Raw genomic sequence first — 16429 nt, forward strand, 5'->3', positions numbered from 1 at the left:
CTGCTGGGTGCTGGGGCCCAGCCGAAGCCCTGCTTGGGGGCTTTGCTTTCTGGATGCTGACTGTGTTCAGAGAAGTGACCCCCGCGCCCCCACACCCCCACACGTGTGCTGCCTCACACACTGCACACGTGGTCTTTTCTTGGCCTCAGTCTGGCTGCCCACTGTCTTCCAGTCTCTCCTGTTTTGGGGAGATCTCTCCCAGCAGTCGCGAGCGTCTGTCTCTCCAGTGCCTGGGTTGTGTGTGTTCTCCCTGTGGGTCTCACCTCCTGTCTCCCTGTCCATCTTGAATTGGTCCCTGCCTCAGCAGGTGCCTGCCCTGTGCCCCTTCTGCCTTCCAAGCCCCTCCAGCCCAGGGGCCAGAGCTGGGCCCCAGGAGTGGCCTCCACCCTCGCAGGCCTGCCCCCCTCACAGGCCGGGCAGAGGCTGGCCCCGGAGGCTCTTCCTTGCAAGGAGCAACTCCTGTCATTTTTGCCACAACCTTGTCACTCTCCCATTTTAGGGTGGAAGAAACAGAGGCAGGAAGTGCTGGGGTCGGGACCTGAACCCACAGCTGGCTGCCAGGCTGGGGCCTTGTTGCTTCTCTCAAGTAATGAACAGAAACGTGATCATCTCGGGCCACGGGAGCGCCACTCAGCAGAGTCCCAGGGACCTGGGCAGGGTCCCTGCCCTGCTGGGCCTCGCGTCCTCGCCTGCTTGGCTGACCAGAGGCTGTGGGCTCCGTCCTGCCTCCTGCCTGCAGGGAGAGGAGAGGTGACTGGACCGGCTGGACAGGCACGGGGCGAGAGGACACCTGTCCCCCTCTGTAACCTCCAGGTCTTCACTGGGCCCCCGTGGCGGCCAGGTGTTAGCAGGCACCAGGCAGCCTGGCTCAGTCCTGGCTCTCAAGCAGCGCAAGCCTGGAGCAGCCGCCGAGAGTGAGGCTCAGGGTCACGGCGCTGGGTGGCCCCAGGTGGCCGGCAGCCCGGCCCTCCCTGCTCGGGCGTCCGTGCTGGAGGGGAAACGCTAGCCGGCTCTCCTAACTTTAGAAAACAAAAGGAAATTAAAGACGACCAGCGGGGAGAATTTAGGGGCTGCACCTCCAGGCTTTGCGGGTTCCGCTCCCCCTGCGGCAGCTGCTCTGGTGGCGTTCATTTAAGGGCATTGCGCGTGGTCACTAAGTCGCCCCTTGGGTCGTCCGCGTCCCTTAGGGGAGGGCCTGGTTCCAGCCCAGCTTCCTGCTACCGTGTGCCCTGGGAGGCGGCAGGCGCTGGCTCGGGCCCCAGCCACCATGTGGGAGGCCTGGAGCTCGGAGCCCCTGGCGTCCTGTTAGACAGGAGCAGCCTCACTCCCGCTTCACAGAGGAGCAGACTGAGCCTGGGAGACCCGCAGCCACGATCCCCTTGGCCTTGACCTGGCCAGACTCTGAAGGCAGGCGTGTGGGGGCATCGCACAGAGCCACAGAGAGGTGTCTGTCCGTCTGTGGCTCGGAGGCAGTGTGGGCGTTGGTGTCCAGGTGGAGTGACCAGTGGGCCACGGTCACCGAGGACCGAGGGATGTCCTGGGGTTTGGGACCCAGCGCCACGCGTGGTCAGGACCGGGCACACTGGGACAAGTCCTGAGCCACGTGCTGCCCTGCGGACGGGGGTCTGCCTCTCCAGCTGCTTCCTCGGTGGCAGCAGGGTGGTGGAGTTGGTGAGGAGCCAGGTGGAGCTCGGGGGTGACCCCGGGCCTGTGTGTGGGGGGCAAGAGCCCCGTCCCGCTCTCAGGCTGCTGGGCCCCAGACCCCCGCAGGAGAGCACATGAGCCCGGGTCACACGGCTGAGGCTCCGCCCGCTCTGCCCCTGCTCAGCCGGGCCACCTGCACTCCTCGAGTCCCCCTTCCCGGCCTGTTCCCGCCTTTCCCAGAGGCTCTGTGCAGGTGAGGTGCCCGGCGGGGCGTGGGAAAGCCTGGCACAGGGCAGGTGCCGGGAGGAACTCCCGGAGCCCTGCGAGCGCCCCCAGCACCCTGGCCCAGCGCTGCTGCCGGCTCCTTGGCCTCCTCTCGGCTCTAGTGACTTTGTGTGCTGAGCTGCTTGCCCTGGGAATTTACGGAAGCCGTGCACAGAAGCGCCACCCGGGGGCACATAAATATTGTACGAGTGGAGGCTGGGCTGTGTCAGCACTGTTTGGAGCAGGCTCGCTCACCTGAAGCCTGGCGTGGAGCCTCCAGCTGGGTGGGTGCCCCGGGTGGGGGCAGGACGGGGCCCCCAGCTCCCAGCAGCCCGGCTGCAGCCAGCTCACCTGGGGAGCTCAGTCCTCCTAGCCCCACCCCCACCCCGTGGCAGGGGAGCAGGAGACAGGGTCACTTGACAGAGAGGCGCTGGAGCCGAGTCGCACCCGGGCTCTTCCCTGCACCACCAACCTTTTAAAAATTCCTGTAACTTTGCCCTTTACCCCACGGCTGCTTATTCTGACAAATTCCAAACTGCAGGAAAGCTGAAAGGAAAATACCAGGAACACACACGTGCCTCGCCAGGCTAGCCAGCTGCTAACCGTCCTGTAGTCGCCGCCCCCTTACACAGGCCCCTCCCCATGCACTGGCCTTGGCCATGACCCCCTGGTACCTCCCCGGACCCTCCCCAAAGTGTCTTCCGTGGCCCCTCCCCCAGCCACACTCAGGATCCGGTCCCTGCATGGCCCTTGTTTCCTGTCTCCTCTCCTTTCTGTCTGGAAGAATCTCCATGTCCCCTCCCGAGGAGGCTGCGTCTGGCCAGCTGCCCCTCCCCCTTGTCGAGGTGGGGCCCGCCCGGGCTCCCCAGTGCAGCTGTCGTATGCCCACGTCACGTGGACCCTTGCCAGGCACACGGCAGGGACTCAGTTTGTCTGCTGAACAAGTGAGATCCTGCTGTCCCCGGGTGGTGTCCCCTGATGGAGCAGCCGAGGCAGCCGGAGTGACAGACCAGAGGCTGATTCGGGCCCACGGTTCCCGGAGCCTCATGTGGCGGTGGCGGTCTCATGGCAGAGTCCCGAGGCGGCACAGAGCGGCGCGTGGTGGGAGACTGAGTGCACGTGTTTGTGTCTCTGGGGTCTCTCCCTGCTTCCTTGTCAGGCTCCGCCCCCATGACCTCATCCCATCCTATCACTCTCCAGAGGTCCCGTCTCTAACTGAGGTTTCCACCATCTTAGCCTCGTTAACCCATGATCCCGGGCGCTGAGCTCCTGGGTGAGCTCGGAGACAAATCCCATTCAGACCTCGCACCTGAGGCCAGCGTCTGGCTGCTGCCCGTGTTGCCAGTCCCAGACCAGAGTGCCCATTCAAGTCCCAGCTGCTCCGTGTCTGACCCAGCTCCCTGCTAATGTGCCTGGGAAAGCAGTGGGGGAGGCCCCAGTCCCTGGGCCCTGCACCCATGTGGGAGACCCAGCCTGGCACAGCCCTGGCCATTGTGGCCATCTGGGGAGTGAACCAGTGGCTAGAAGACCCCTCTTTCTCCCCTCCTTTCTCCCCTCCTCTCTCTCCACCTTTCTCTCCCCCTTTCTGTCCATCTGGGACACTTTACCTTTCAATGCAATAAACCTTAAAGCAAGCAAACAAAACCTCACCATAGCACAGGTCTCTATGACCTTCATGACAACCTCCACTTACAGTGGGGAAACTGAGGCCCAGCCTGTGAAGCCACCGAGTACGTGCGGCTTGGCAGCAGGTCTCATTTCAGAAGTGTCCATCACGTCTTCCTGCAGTCTTGGGCTTTCGCCTGAGACACATTCTTTATAGCAAAAACAGAAATCCTAGATCCCTGGGCAGGACCGAGGCCAGGTCCCGTCCCTGCGCAGTCCTTGGCCCGCGGGGCTCGGCTCCCCTGCCCAGCGTCTCCCATATGGGATGTGGCTTTGGAGGTGGTGGGCGGGTGTTGCACCTGCTGCTGCGGCACTTCACTCGCGTGTTCTGTGTTCACCCAGCGGCGTCTGCAGCCGTAACCTTGAGGGGGTGCGGGATGCTGCGGAGTTCCCTGCCTGTCCCCACGGTCAGGCACTGGGGCCACCTGTAGTGCACTGAGCTGGAGTTTGTCTGAGTCACAGACGGGTGTCAGGTGGAGTTCGTGGCCCTTCCATCCTTCTTTGGCCCATGCTGGGGGCTCCCAGACGACCTGAAGCTCAGAGTCTGGGGTAGATGGCCGAGAAGAGCCATGGAGTGTGGTGGGTGTCCGTGGAGCAGGGTGGGTGTCTCAGAGTGGGGTGGGTGTCCGTAGAGTGGGGTGGGTGTCCACGGAGTGCGGTGGGTGTCCACGGAGCAGGGTGGGTGTCTCAGAGTGGGGTGGGTGTCCACGGAGCGGGGTGGGTGTCTCAGAGTGGGGTGGGTGTCCGTGGAGCGGGGTGGGTGTCCGTGGAGTGGGGTGGGTGTCCACGGAGCAGGGTGGGTGTCCACGGAGCAGGGTGGGTGTCTCAGAGTGGGGTGGGTGTCCGCAGAGCAGGGTGGGTGTCCGCAGAGCAGGGTGGGTGTCCACGGAGCAGGGTGGGTGTCTCAGAGCGGGGTGGGTGTCCACGGAGCAGGGTGGGTGTCTCAGAGTGGGGTGGGTGTCCACGGAGCAGGGTGGGTGTCTCAGAGTGGGGTGGGTGTCCGTGGAGTGGGGTGGGTGTCCACGGAGCAGGGTGGGTGTCTCAGAGTGGGGTGGGTGTCCGTAGAGTGGGGTGGGTGTCCACGGAGCAGGGTGGGTGTCTCAGAGTGGGGTGGGTGTCTGTGGAGTGGGGTGGGTGTCCACGGAGCAGGGTGGGTGTCTCAGAGTGGGGTGGGTGTCTGTGGAGTGGGGTGGGTGTCCACGGAGCAGGGTGGGTGTCCGCAGAGCAGGGTGGGTGTCCACAGAGCAGGGTGGGTGTCCACAGGCTGGACAGCAGCCGATGCTGTTGGGAAGAGTGTGGCTGGGTCGTGGGTACTTGGGGAGACTTCGTGGACCTGGAGCCCTCAGCTGTTGGGGGCAGCAGTGGGTGACACGTGCTGTGTCAGGTCACCTCGAGGGCGCGGGGCGAGGGGGTGGCTCCGTGGTGCCTCCCGAGCTCGGGTCAGGCCCAGGCTTTGGCTGACCTGGAGGGTGGAGAGCAGGAGTGGCAGGGGTGGCAGCAGAACCTGGGGAACCTGACCCCACGAACCTCAACCAGTCTTTCTGTTTGGCTGAAATCGAAGTCACCCCTGTCCCGTGAGGGAAGAACACGATGCGGAGTGGCTCGTCCGCAAAGGCCTTTCCTCATCTCAGTCCCCGGCCCTGTCTCGGTCCCTGGCCCTGGCCTGCGCCCGGGAAGGGCCCCGTCTTGGGCCGCCCGGCACTCTCCTCGTGCCTCTGATTCATCGACACCACTGCTTCCTGCGGCGCCACGTTTGTCGTCTGTGGCCTCCCTGACGTGGAAAGTGATGCTTTGGCCCCGCCCCTGCCTCCCTCCCCCGGGGCCTTGCCTGTCTTCTTTGCTACTTCCTGTCCGGTCCTCTCTCTGGTCGGTCCACTCCCCTGCAGTGGGCACCTGCACCTGGCCCTGCCGCCTGTGATGAGCGCAGGGGCTGGGCGTGTCCTTCCGGGCTCCTCGCTCAGCACCGCCCCGGGCCAGCCCAGATCCGGCTCAGGTTCGGGCAGAGGCCGGGTTAGCGCGCGTTGTGGGATCTTGGCGTGAGCGCGGCTGGCACCAGGGAGCGGGGGCTGCGCTGGAGGCCCCGGCCCAGCCCCGACGGCCCTGTCTGTGCCGCAGCAAAGCTTCGAGGCGCACCAGGACGAGGCGGTGAGCGTGACACACATGGTGAGAGCGGGCAGCGGCGTCTGGATGGCCTTCTCCTCCGGCTCCTCCATCCGCCTCTTCCACACCGAGACGCTGGAGCACCTGCAGGAAATCAACATCGCCACCAGGACCACCTTCCTGCTGCCAGGTGAGGGGGCGCTGCCTGCCCTGCGGCCTGGCAGCTGGGCCCTCGGGGAGTGGGCTCTGCGCCCAGGGGACTCCCCAGGTCGGGAGCTGCCAGAAAAAGAGACCAAGCCAGGTCCTGTGGCTCCACCAAAACCCAGCTGCGCCTCCGATGCCCTGCAGAGGGCAGTGCAGGGCAGGTGGGGACGCCGGGAGGGGCCCCTCCTTTGGCTTTTCCAACAGAGGCGCCGTCCCGCCGGGGTGCTGGTCGCTGGTTTGGAGGCAGAGGGCACCACCTACGGCTGCTGCTTCCTCCCAGCCCCGTTCTCGTGGGCCATGTGGGGCTATGGTGAAGGCCTCAGACAGGAGTCCCTGCCCCCTGCCCCACTCACCGTCTGCTGCCCGAATCTCAGCAGCTGCGTGGGGGGTGGGGATCCAGGGCAGACACCTGCCTCTGGTCAGTTCTCACCTCCGGAGCTGGCTGCTACCAGCTCCCCTCGCTCCCCTGCTGCAGCTGGTGTCCGGCAGTGGACTGGCCCCCCTGCCGGTGTGGAGGACGCAGCCGCTGGGTCCTGGCCCAGCACTCCTGGCAGGGCTGGGTTCAGCCGCCAGGGCCTGTGTGGTGGGCGCGGCCTGGAGCTATTTGTGTGCCAGCTGCGGGGAGCCTGCCCAGGGCACCCGTGGAGCTGGACCGAGCTTCCCCGGCCAAGGGCAGGCATGGGGGCCCGCGTCCTCCCCCAGGGCCTGGTCCCTGCCTCTCACTAGGGTACCCAGAAACTCCCAGGCTCCCAAGTCCTCCTGGCTGGTCTGACTGCCCTGGTGTGCGTGCCTCTGGTGGTTCCAAACAATCAGGCCCATGCCAGTGGGTGTCACCCAGGTGACAGCAAGGGGCCACGTGTTCCACGCACAAGGTCTCATTCACCATAGCCCCGTGAGGAGGGGGCTGTCACCGTGTTACAGGTGCAGAAACAGCTGTGCCCGGCAGGTCAGCCCCAGGCAGGCCCCTGAGTCCCACCGAGTTGGACTCACCTCCTGCCGCCCTGAGTGCCAGGTGCTGCAGAGTGTCCCTGGGTCCCGCCGGCCCCGTGTGGTCTCTGGGAGGTCTCTTCGCTGGAGCCTTGGTCCCGCTGTGAGACGGAGCGTGCAGGTGCTGGGTGGGAGCCAGCCCTTCCCTGTCCTCCCTGGGGCCCGTGCCGGGGGTCTTGCCTCCTCCTTTCTTTCTTGGGCCCCTTTGGTTTTTATATTTCACAATCTTGAGGCGTTTTACAAGTTCCATCCATTTCCACTACAATCAAAATTTCCCTGTCTCACAAAAATATTTCCACCTTTATGCTGACAGCTAAATTATCTCACGATAATGGAACAACAGGAAAATGGATAATCTCGTGGGCCTTTTGAAGCTTCGCAGTCTCATCTCGGGAGGGCAGAGGAGAGAGAGAAAGGGCTGAGCGTCTGCAGTGATTGGGGCCGGATCTGCGGGCAGCTCGGCCCCCGGCGCCGCCCCCTCGCTGTGGCTTTTCCCTTCTCTGCGGCTGCTCTTGGGCCAGGGAGCGCCTTGGTCACGGTGGCAGCGGCAATTATCTCAGAGCCGGGTAAACTGAGGCCGGGAGGCCATGGGGCGGCCTCCGTGGCCGGTCAGGCCGGACGTGGGCTCTGATCAGCCTGCGCTGCTGCCCCGTCCCGCGCCTCTCGTCCCCATCTGTCCAATCAGTAGCCAGGGACGCTGTCCGAGCGTGAGCACACCTGAGTCCGGCTCTCGCTGCAATCCCGGCCGTGCTGCCTGCCGTCCAGTGCCTGGCAGGGCGGGCGTCTCACTGTGACCCCCCGAGAGGGCGGTTACCGTCCTCACCTTCATCTTCGTCATGCCCCAGGCTACGCCCCATCACGCCAGCTGCGCCAGCTTGGTGGCGCCACGGGGGCTCCTTGCCCCCTCCGCGGGCCCTGCAGGTCGGCATCAGCCACATCGGAGTACACAGCAGGTTCCTGGGTGTGGCCCTTCCTGCAGGCCCCTTGTCTCCCCCGTGCCATGCCTGGCCTTTCCTCATCGGGGAAGCTGGGAAGCCCAGGGCCTCGCACACCGGGGGGGGGGGTGCCCCGAGCCCCGAGCCGAGCCGGAGCCGAGGGCAGGAGGCGGCTTCAGACCCTGCTGCTCGCCCTACCCTCACGGGATCACAGCAAAGCAGGATTCTCACATCCTTTATTGGAGATATTTTTAAAAGGCGTCTAAGCATTTCCCCCCCACGCTGCAAAATGAAATAATTGTATAATTAGTAATAAATTTGTTCCTCTGCTAAGCGTGGGGGTTTTTTTAGGGCGCGTTAAAAATTTATCACGCTGCCTTCCCCCGACCCCTCTCGTCCACTGGAGTCCCCAGCTGGTATTAATGTATTTTTTAACCTAAACTCCCTCCTCCTTTTAACTAGACAGGTCATTAATAAAATGTTCTCCGAGAGCCTGAGCTTTTTAAAGTTGTATATCTCCAGATAGACGGGCGCGCCGCGGCGCGCGCTGCTGCACTAAGTCTGTGATAAAATATTTATCCACCATTAGATTTTTCTTCTCCTCTGGTCTCTGTGTGTGAAGTATCTCACTCTTCCCGGAGGCGGCAGGGCGGGAGGAAGGCCCCCGCGCCGAGCCCGGGCCTCTGTGGATTCCTCGCTCGCCTCCCTGCGTGGGTCGGGTTCCTGGGGCTGTGGAGACCCAGGGCCGTGGGGAGGCGGTCGCCTGCCGGTCTCAAGGCCCCAGGGGCGGTGCGGGGGTGGGGAGGGGGCCGCTGCTTCTCGGGCGTTGCTGTCTCCGTGGGCTTGCGGCCTGGCAGAGCTGTCGGCTAGGTCCTCGTGGTCCTCGTAGACCTCTCCCCCACGGCCTCCGGCTCCGGGCCGTGTGCAGGTGTTAGGATGGGCGTGCTCTCCTGCGCCTGCGTGGGCGCTGCAGGGAGCGCGTGGGGAATGTGCGTTATGAAAAGCCGGGCGTGGGTTTCAGGAATGGTTTGCACCAAGTTGTCTTTTCATTCCGTTTTCCGTGAAGTACCCGCCGTAGAGAATTCCAATAATCACAAAACCGAGTAAGGTAGACTTGTGATACTCACTGATTGACGAGGGGAAGTGACATTGCCAAGTTCACACGGCCAGTAAGGGATGGCAGCAGCCAGGCTCCCGTCCCCTCCCCTGTGTCCATGCATCCATCCGTCCACTCACCCATCCATCCATCCACCCACCTGTCCACCTGTGCATCCATTCATCCACCCATCCACCCCCCCTCCTTCTGTCCATCCGTCCACTCACCCATCCACCCCCCCTCCTTCCGTCCATCCGTCCACTCACCCATCCACCCCCCCTCCTTCCGTCCATCCATCCATCCACCCATCCGTCCATCTGTGCACTCGCCCATCTTGGCTGGGAGCTGTGCACGCGATCCTGACACACAGTGAGCCGTCGCTTGCATCTGGGAAGGCGGACAGTGAGTACGGCGCAGTTAGGCGAGCACAGACCTTGACCTGCGCCAAGGAGAGAAGCCAGGTGGTGAGGGTGGCGGCTCGCGGCCTGGACCTCACACGCCAGCCAGCTCGTTGGAGGCCAGGAAGCCCACTCTGGCCCCGAGGCTGCTGTGGCGTTGATGCCGGGGCGGCCAATCAGGCCCCGCTCCACCGACCCCACCCCCGTTGGTGCAGTAGCCCCTGCCACCAAGTCCTAAGCCTTCCCAGGCTTTCTTCCGGGATGGGTTGCGCGGCGCACGGAATCCACGCCGTGCCCGTGACTTTCTGAGTTTTTGTGTCTGTCCCGCTGTCCGTGGCTGTCTGATCTGCCTCTCAAGCCACACGTCCAGTCGGGAGCTCTGGACCACAGCTCTCGAACCTGCACCCTCCCCATGTCAGTCGAGGCCAGCACTGTGTGCCCAGCGGCTGCCCAAGCAGCGAGGAGCCTTGGCCTCGTCCTGGGTCCCTCAGTAGGTCTGTCACTCGGTGTCATCCTTCATTCTGTCGGCTCCCATCATCCACTGCCACCGCCCAGTCCCTGCCACCATCTGTGCCCGGCAGCTGCGGGAGCCTCTCCCCGCCCCAGCGCCCCCTCTGGCTAGAACGCTCCACTACTCTGGGGCGGCCTCCCTCTTCTGCCCTTACCCTGACCGTCCATCTTCCCCCGCCCTCCTGTCCTCATGAGCCTGCTGGCTTCTGTCCCCTGACTGGCTGTGCCTGTCACAGGGCCTTTGCACATGCTGGCTCTGAGGCCTCCCCATCTTTCTGGGGAGCAGCGTGAGGCATGGGAACCCGGGGAGATCCTAATGCCCACTCTCCGTCCCCTCGTCCTTTGCCTAGGATTTGTGTTCCAGTTTGGCCTTTGTAGCCCGTTTGCCTTCTGCAGGTCCGAGTCGTCTTGTTCGATAGCCATTACTGCTGTGAAGTAGTGAGCGATTCAGCCCCTTAGACTCAGCGGCCACACTTGTGGTACTCGGCAGCCACGGGCAGGTCATGGCTACTGACCTGGGGGCAGCGTGGCTGTGAACGCTGCCATCATCACAGAAAGTTCTGGAAGGTTCTAGAGTGTTTGCTCCTCAGGAGCCAGGTTCACAGCAGGTGCCCGGGGTGTTCCTGGGAGCCGAGTGATGGGGGAGGGGCTTGCAGTCAGGCACCCCTAAGCCCCAGACCATGGCTGCCCCACCTCTACGACCTTCATACTCTCCTCTGCAGAATGGGAGGAGCCTGGCGTCCTGGGTCCGTCCCCGCTGTGGCCAGGCGCGTGTCCGGTCAGAGCAGGTGAACGAGGCTTTGGAAACGGAGGTGGCGTTTCTCCGAGTGCAGGCCCCAGACAGGCAGCCTCAGTGTGACCCAGGAGCTTCCAGCACGCAGCCCGTGCCCTGCGTGGGGTCTGCGTGGTCAGCGCTTTTTTTTTTTTTTTTTTTTTGACAGGCAGAGTGGACAGTGAGAGAGAGACAGAGAGAAAGGTCTTCCTTTTGCCGTTGGTTCACCCTCCAATGGCCGCCGCGGTAGCGCGCTGCGGCTGGCGCACCGCGCTGATCCGATGGCAGGAGCCTGGTGCTTCTCCTGGTCTCCCATGGGGTGCAGGGCCCAAGCACTTGGGCCATCCTCCACTGCACTCCCTGGCCACAGCAGAGAGCTGGCCTGGAAGAGGGGCAACCGGGACAGGATCGGTGCCCCGACCGGGACTAGAACCCGGTGTGCCGGCGCCGCAAGGCGGAGGATTAGCCTAGTGAGCCGCGGCGCCGGCCAGGTCAGCGCTTTTTACTAAGGCTGATGCAAGCCCAGGAGGGAGGACCCTGCCCTGCGCCTCGCGTCGTGGATATCGTGGCTTCAATCCGAATTTCCTTTGTGGGGAGAATGGGCCCCTCTCGGAAGCACAGAAGGATTTGGGCCAGGAGGAGAGAGGCTGGGAAAGGCGGGAGCCAGGGAAGCCAGAGGGAGCTGCCATGGCTGACTGTCACAGGCCAGGCGGCCTGTGCCCTGCGGTGTCACCTCACTGTATCCTCTCCCACCTCACACAAGGGGAAACTGAGGCTAAGTGGGGGAGCACGCAGTTGGGGGGTCCCGGGGCCAGTTCCCAGCCAGGCCAGCTCCCACGTCCCAGCTCCTGACCTCAGCACCGTCCAGTGTCCAGCCCAGCCCCTGCCACGCCGCCCGCTGCGGTCCCCCAGAGAGGGCACTGCTCACGCGGGCCTCTCTCCCTGCAGGCCAGAAGCACCTGTGTGTCACCAGCCTCCTGATCTGCCAGGGTCTGCTCTGGGTGGGCACTGACCAGGGCGTCCTCGTCCTGCTGCCCGTGCCTCGGCTGGAGGGCATCCCCAAGATCACAGGTGAGGTCCTGGCAGAGCAGGGCTGGGCCGGGGGGCTTGTGCCTGGGTAGTCAGGATCCCTTCTGCTTTAGGGTGGGGTGGGAGGGTCCCGGGGTCCCCTCTCCATCTTCCTCCCGTCTCAGTGACACCCCGGCATGGTGGCACAGTGTAGTGCAATTGTCCCAGCCCCACAGTCTCCTGCCCCGAGCCTCATTTTCCCCATCTGGCCAATGGGTGCCCACCGTCCAGGTGATCTGAACCTGGCTCAGATGCCTATGCCTGACCGGCGGCAGAGGCTCGGCTGCCACCTTCTTCCCCCGCCAACAGTTTCAAAATGTCCAGGCCCCAGGGATAGGAACCACTGAGGGCTCCTGGGGACGGAGCTGGGCCTCTCTGGGTTCCCGGGCAAATGGGGTGCCTGAGTGAGAGGGGGTCTGCTCCACCTGCCCCATGGGACCGGGGGAGCAGGGCAGGCTCAGGAGGGCCCCAGGCATCTGGAGCCTTGGCTCCGTTCCACTTCCACCTGACGGCGACCACAGAGGGCCTCCTGCGGCTGCCGCCAGAGAGTGGGGTGCACCGGCCGCGGCCAGACTGTGGGCCCCATTGCTCTTCCGAGTCCCCAGGGACCCTGCTTGCACAGTTTATCACATAGGGCATCTTGTTTGTCCAGGGGGCCTGTGCAGAGGGCCTGGGGACACAGGGACAGATAGGGCAGAGCCCTTCCCTCCAACAGCTGCGGGTCCCGTGGGGCAGGTGCTCCACGGGAGACAGGGCAGAGTCGGGGTGAGCAGCTCCGGGGAGGGGGAGGGGAGAGCTGGAGCTGCCTTGAGGAGGAGCTAGAGGCTCAGCTGGGGCAGAGGCCACAGCTCGGGCAAAGGCCGCGAGCTAAGGGGAAGTTCTCGGCATTTCACGTGGCGGGGCCGTGGTGGGCGGTGAGGCCGCTCCTCCCGCTCAGGGCCTTCCGCTGGGGCAGTTAACACCCCCCACCATCCGCCCAGGGAGTTCTGCCAGGGAGCCGTGGGGGCTCGTCCCTTAAGGCCCCACGCCCCCTCTCCGTCACCCGTTTCCCACAGGGAAAGGCATGGTCTCGCTCAACGGTCACTGCGGGCCTGTGGCCTTCCTGGCCGTGGCTACCAGCATCTTGGCCCCCGACATCCTGCGGAGCGACCAGGAGGAGGCGGAGGAGGACAAGGCCGACGGGCCCGCCCAGGAGCCGGCGCCCGCGCCCGACAGCCACGTGGGCCGCGAGCTGAGCCGCAAGAAGGGCATCCTGCTGCAGTACCGCCTGCGCTCCACGGCGCACCTGCCCGGCCCGCTGCTGTCCGTGCGGGAGCCAGCGCCCGCCGACGGCGCTGCCCCGGAGCACGGCGAGGAGGACGGTTCCATCTACGAGATGGCCGACGACCCCGACGTCTGGGTGCGCAGCCGGCCCTGCGCCCGCGACGCCCACCGCAAGGAGATCTGCTCCGTGGCCATCATCTCCGGCGGCCAGGGCTACCGCCACTTCGGCAGCGCTCCAGGCGGCGGGCGGCCGGCCCCGTGCGGGGACACGGACAGCACCCTCCTCATCTGGCAGGTGCCCTTGACGCTATAGCCGCTTTGCCCGGGGGGCACGGGGAGCGCCTGGGGAGTTGCCCTCCGGGGACACCTGGAGTCTCCAGTGACTGGCCGCATCGGCAGAGCGCAGGGAAGCCTCCCCCCCCCCCCCCCTTTTTAAAGCAGGTTTTCCCGCAGCGTGTTGTGGGGAGGGGTTCCAGCGTCTGGGGAGAGGGAGGACGGATCTGGAGAGAATGGCCTTCTTTTTAAAAAGCAAAAAACACAAAACCTCACCACTGCCTGGCAGGCCCAGCGCCGCGTGTCGGGCCCCGGGGGCCCCAGGCAGCCACGCGCCCCTCCTGGAAGGGTGCGTGCGTGTGAGTGCGTGAGCGTGTGGGCTGGTGTGTGAATACATATAAATACGTACATATGGTGTATATTACATGTGTGTAAATACTGTCTGTACATATCGGAGCTCTGGGAGGTGCTGGAATAAAGGTGCGTCAGTGCCTGGGTCAAGGCTGTCTTCGTCTTTTTTTTTTTTTTTCTTTTTTAGATCTACGTATTTATTTGAAAAGCAGAACAGCAGAGAGGGAGGGAGGGAGATCTTCCTTCTGCTGATTCATTCCCCAAATGGCCACGATGGCCACGGTGATCCAGGCCGAAGCCGGGAGTTCCATCCGGGTCTCCCACGTGGGAGCAGGGGCCACTTCCTCTCCTTTCCCTGGCGCAGGGAGCTGCATTGGAAGTGGAGCAGCCGGGACTCGAACCGGCACCCATTCGGGGTGCTCGTGTTGCTGGCAGCAGCCTAACCTGTGGTGCCACAGCGCCGGCCCCAGGTTTTCTTTTGCGAGGTGATGGGGGAAGAGGCGGAGAACGGCCGCTGCCACCCAGGGGCTGCTCAGGGCTCTCGGCCAGCAGGGTTGGGGCCGGACGCCAGGCTGGAGCCTGCTGCGGGGCCAGGCCCACCTAGGCTGCCGAGAGCCACAGAGAGCCAGGGCATTTGCTGGTTTATTGTAATTAAATCAGGTCAAAGATGCAGCCCCGCCGTCACCTTAGCCTCACGTCAGGCGTGGCTCAGATAACCCCTCGGAATGAGGGGCGGCTGTCACCATCACAGAGAGTGCCCTTCTGCTCGGGACCGTGCTCTTGGGAGCTTCTCTCTGGAATGTTCTTTGGAGACAAGGCCAAGCCAGCCCTCATGTGGAGGCAGATGGCCTTGGCTACTGATGGCGCTGGCCAGTGAGGGGCGGGCAGCGTTGTGGAGGGGCTGTCCCCAGGTCTGTGGGGGTCTGGCGGTGGTTGGAGCAGAGCCCCGGTTGCAGGCTGGGACTGATGGGCAGGGTGGCCTGCGACCCTGGCCGGCCCTCTTCTGACAGCCCCCCCCCCCAGATCACCAGCGCCGCCTATAGGGCAGACAGCCAAAGGCAAAGCTGCCACCCAGAGGGGTGTTTCCCTGCCTGCCCGTCAGCCTCTGTCCAGTCTGCCCATCTCTCCCCACACCCACGGGAGGCAGAAATAAGGAGGACACAGGGCCCCACGAGGGCTTCCACCTGGTGCCCTGGGCATCCCTCGGCCAAGCCGCCCAGCCAGGTGCTGCCCTCACCCCACCCCACCCCCAGGGGTCACTCGCGCGCTCACATGGCAAACCCTGTGCTTGCTGCTCCCTGCAGGTGCAGAGCTCCTCCCAGGGCCGTGGGGGTGAAGGAGACAATGGTGGCCCCTGCCCACCGGAAGTGCGGGGTCTCGGGCAGGGTGGGGGCCGTCCGTCCCAGGGAGTGAGGACTCGGGGAGACGGAGGGAGCTGCAGAGCAAGGGGAAGGAGGAGGCAGCCGGAGTGGCAGAGGCGGCCTTGCTCCCAGAGCCGGTCCAGGGCGTCCGAGAGGGGGTCCTCGCGAAGGGGGTCCCCGGGAAGGGGACGGGCAGCTGTGTCCAGAGGAGCATGGCTTGGGGTGCCCGACTTCTCTGGGCCTCAGTCTCCCGTTTTGCATCAGAGGAGGAAGCGGGCCGCCGTTGCCCTGGCCCCCTCGTGGGCGGGGAGACTCTGGGACAGGTGGAGCACAGTGCCTGGGCTAACAGCTGAGCGCCCTGTCTCGAGGGGACTCCCAGTGGGTGCTGGGAGCCCTTAGATGCCTGCCGAGACTTTGCCTGGGACATGGAGCAAGCCTGGACCCGAGTGCAGCTCTGTGAAGCCCCATGGCCCCCACGCGTCCCTCTGTCTCTGCAGACGGTGCCCCGGAGAAGTGCCGAGGGCTGGCGGTGCCGAGTCTGCGCAGCGCCCCGGCCCGGCCCGGCCCGACCCGGCCTCCCTCCTTGTGAGTGAAGCCCTCTGAGCGGGAGCTGGCACCGGAGAGCTCCGCGGGCCCACGGACCCCAGGCCTGCAGATCGCTTGCCTGGAGGGGACCCGGGAGAGCCGAACTGACTGCCGCTCCGTGCAATTACTGCATCGGTTAGCGGCTCCTGTCCCGGGCCTCTGACGGCAGCACCAGTGCTGGGGGATTGGGCGGCGCAGGGACCCGCCAAGGATGCCTCGCGTTACAGAGGAGGCCCGGCTGAAGGCGCTGGGGAGAGGGTTCCTGCCCACGGGCGCCGTCTGGGGAGCTGCCTCGTTTGCTTCCTGCCGGTGAGAGCTCTGCCGCTCCGAATCCCTGACGTTAGCCCAGGTCCATCCGCAGCCAGAGACAGCCTCGGAGCCAGCAGCAAGACTCGGAACCAGAGCTCTGGGGCTGCTTCCCCTCTCTCGGGCTGTGTGACGTCAGGCAAGCACCCTAACCTCTCTGTGTCTGCAGCAGGGGAGGGGTGACACAGTCCTCGAGACGGAAGCCGCAGCGTTCGTTCGGTGTTTACTGGACGGCTGTCGTGGGCCCGCCCTGGTTTCAGGTAGGCGCCAACAGACTGGGGAGAACAGGAGGGGCGTAGCGCCCTCCCCCTGCCCTGGTCCCTGTGGATGGGCAGGAGGGGGCAGGCCCTACGCGCATCAGACCTGTGCCACGCTGCTCGTGCTCTGGAGTCAGTTGACCCAGGCAGTGCAGGGTCGGGAGAATTAGCATCCAGTTTGCTTAGAGCTTGGGGTGGGGCCGGCGTTGTGGTGCAGCCAGGCGAGCTGCGGCTTGCGGTGCCGACGTCCCATGTTGGAGCGCCAGTTTGCGTCCTGTCCAACTTCCCGCTAATGCACCTGGGAGGCAGCGGGTGAGGGCTCCAGTCCTTGGGCCCCTGCCACCCACAGGGGATACCCGGATGGAGCTCCTGGCTCCTGGCTTCGACCCG

The 16429-nt window shown here is 64.7% G+C and overlaps 1 protein-coding gene across 4 annotated transcripts in view; it reads left to right on the forward strand.

Moving 5' to 3' along the window:
* Positions 1-13672, forward strand: part of ARHGEF10L (Rho guanine nucleotide exchange factor 10 like) — a 130031-nt gene extending 116359 nt beyond the window's left edge. For 2 of the 4 annotated variants that reach the window (XM_062190519.1, XM_062190518.1), the window contains exons 25-27: positions 5689-5863; positions 11524-11646; positions 12699-13672. In XM_062190519.1, coding sequence (XP_062046503.1) covers positions 5689-5863; positions 11524-11646; positions 12699-13219 — 819 coding nt within the window. In that variant the 3' untranslated portion in view covers positions 13220-13672. Of the gene's footprint in view, positions 1-5688; positions 5864-7177; positions 8380-11523; positions 11647-12698 lie in introns of those variants that run through there. The other 2 variants (XM_062190520.1, XM_062190521.1) reach the window with 2 other exon arrangements.
* The last annotated feature ends 2757 nt before the right edge of the window (positions 13673-16429 follow it).

Source organism: Lepus europaeus, chromosome 5 (assembly GCF_033115175.1).
Source record: "Lepus europaeus isolate LE1 chromosome 5, mLepTim1.pri, whole genome shotgun sequence".
Lineage (NCBI taxonomy): Eukaryota > Metazoa > Chordata > Mammalia > Lagomorpha > Leporidae > Lepus > Lepus europaeus.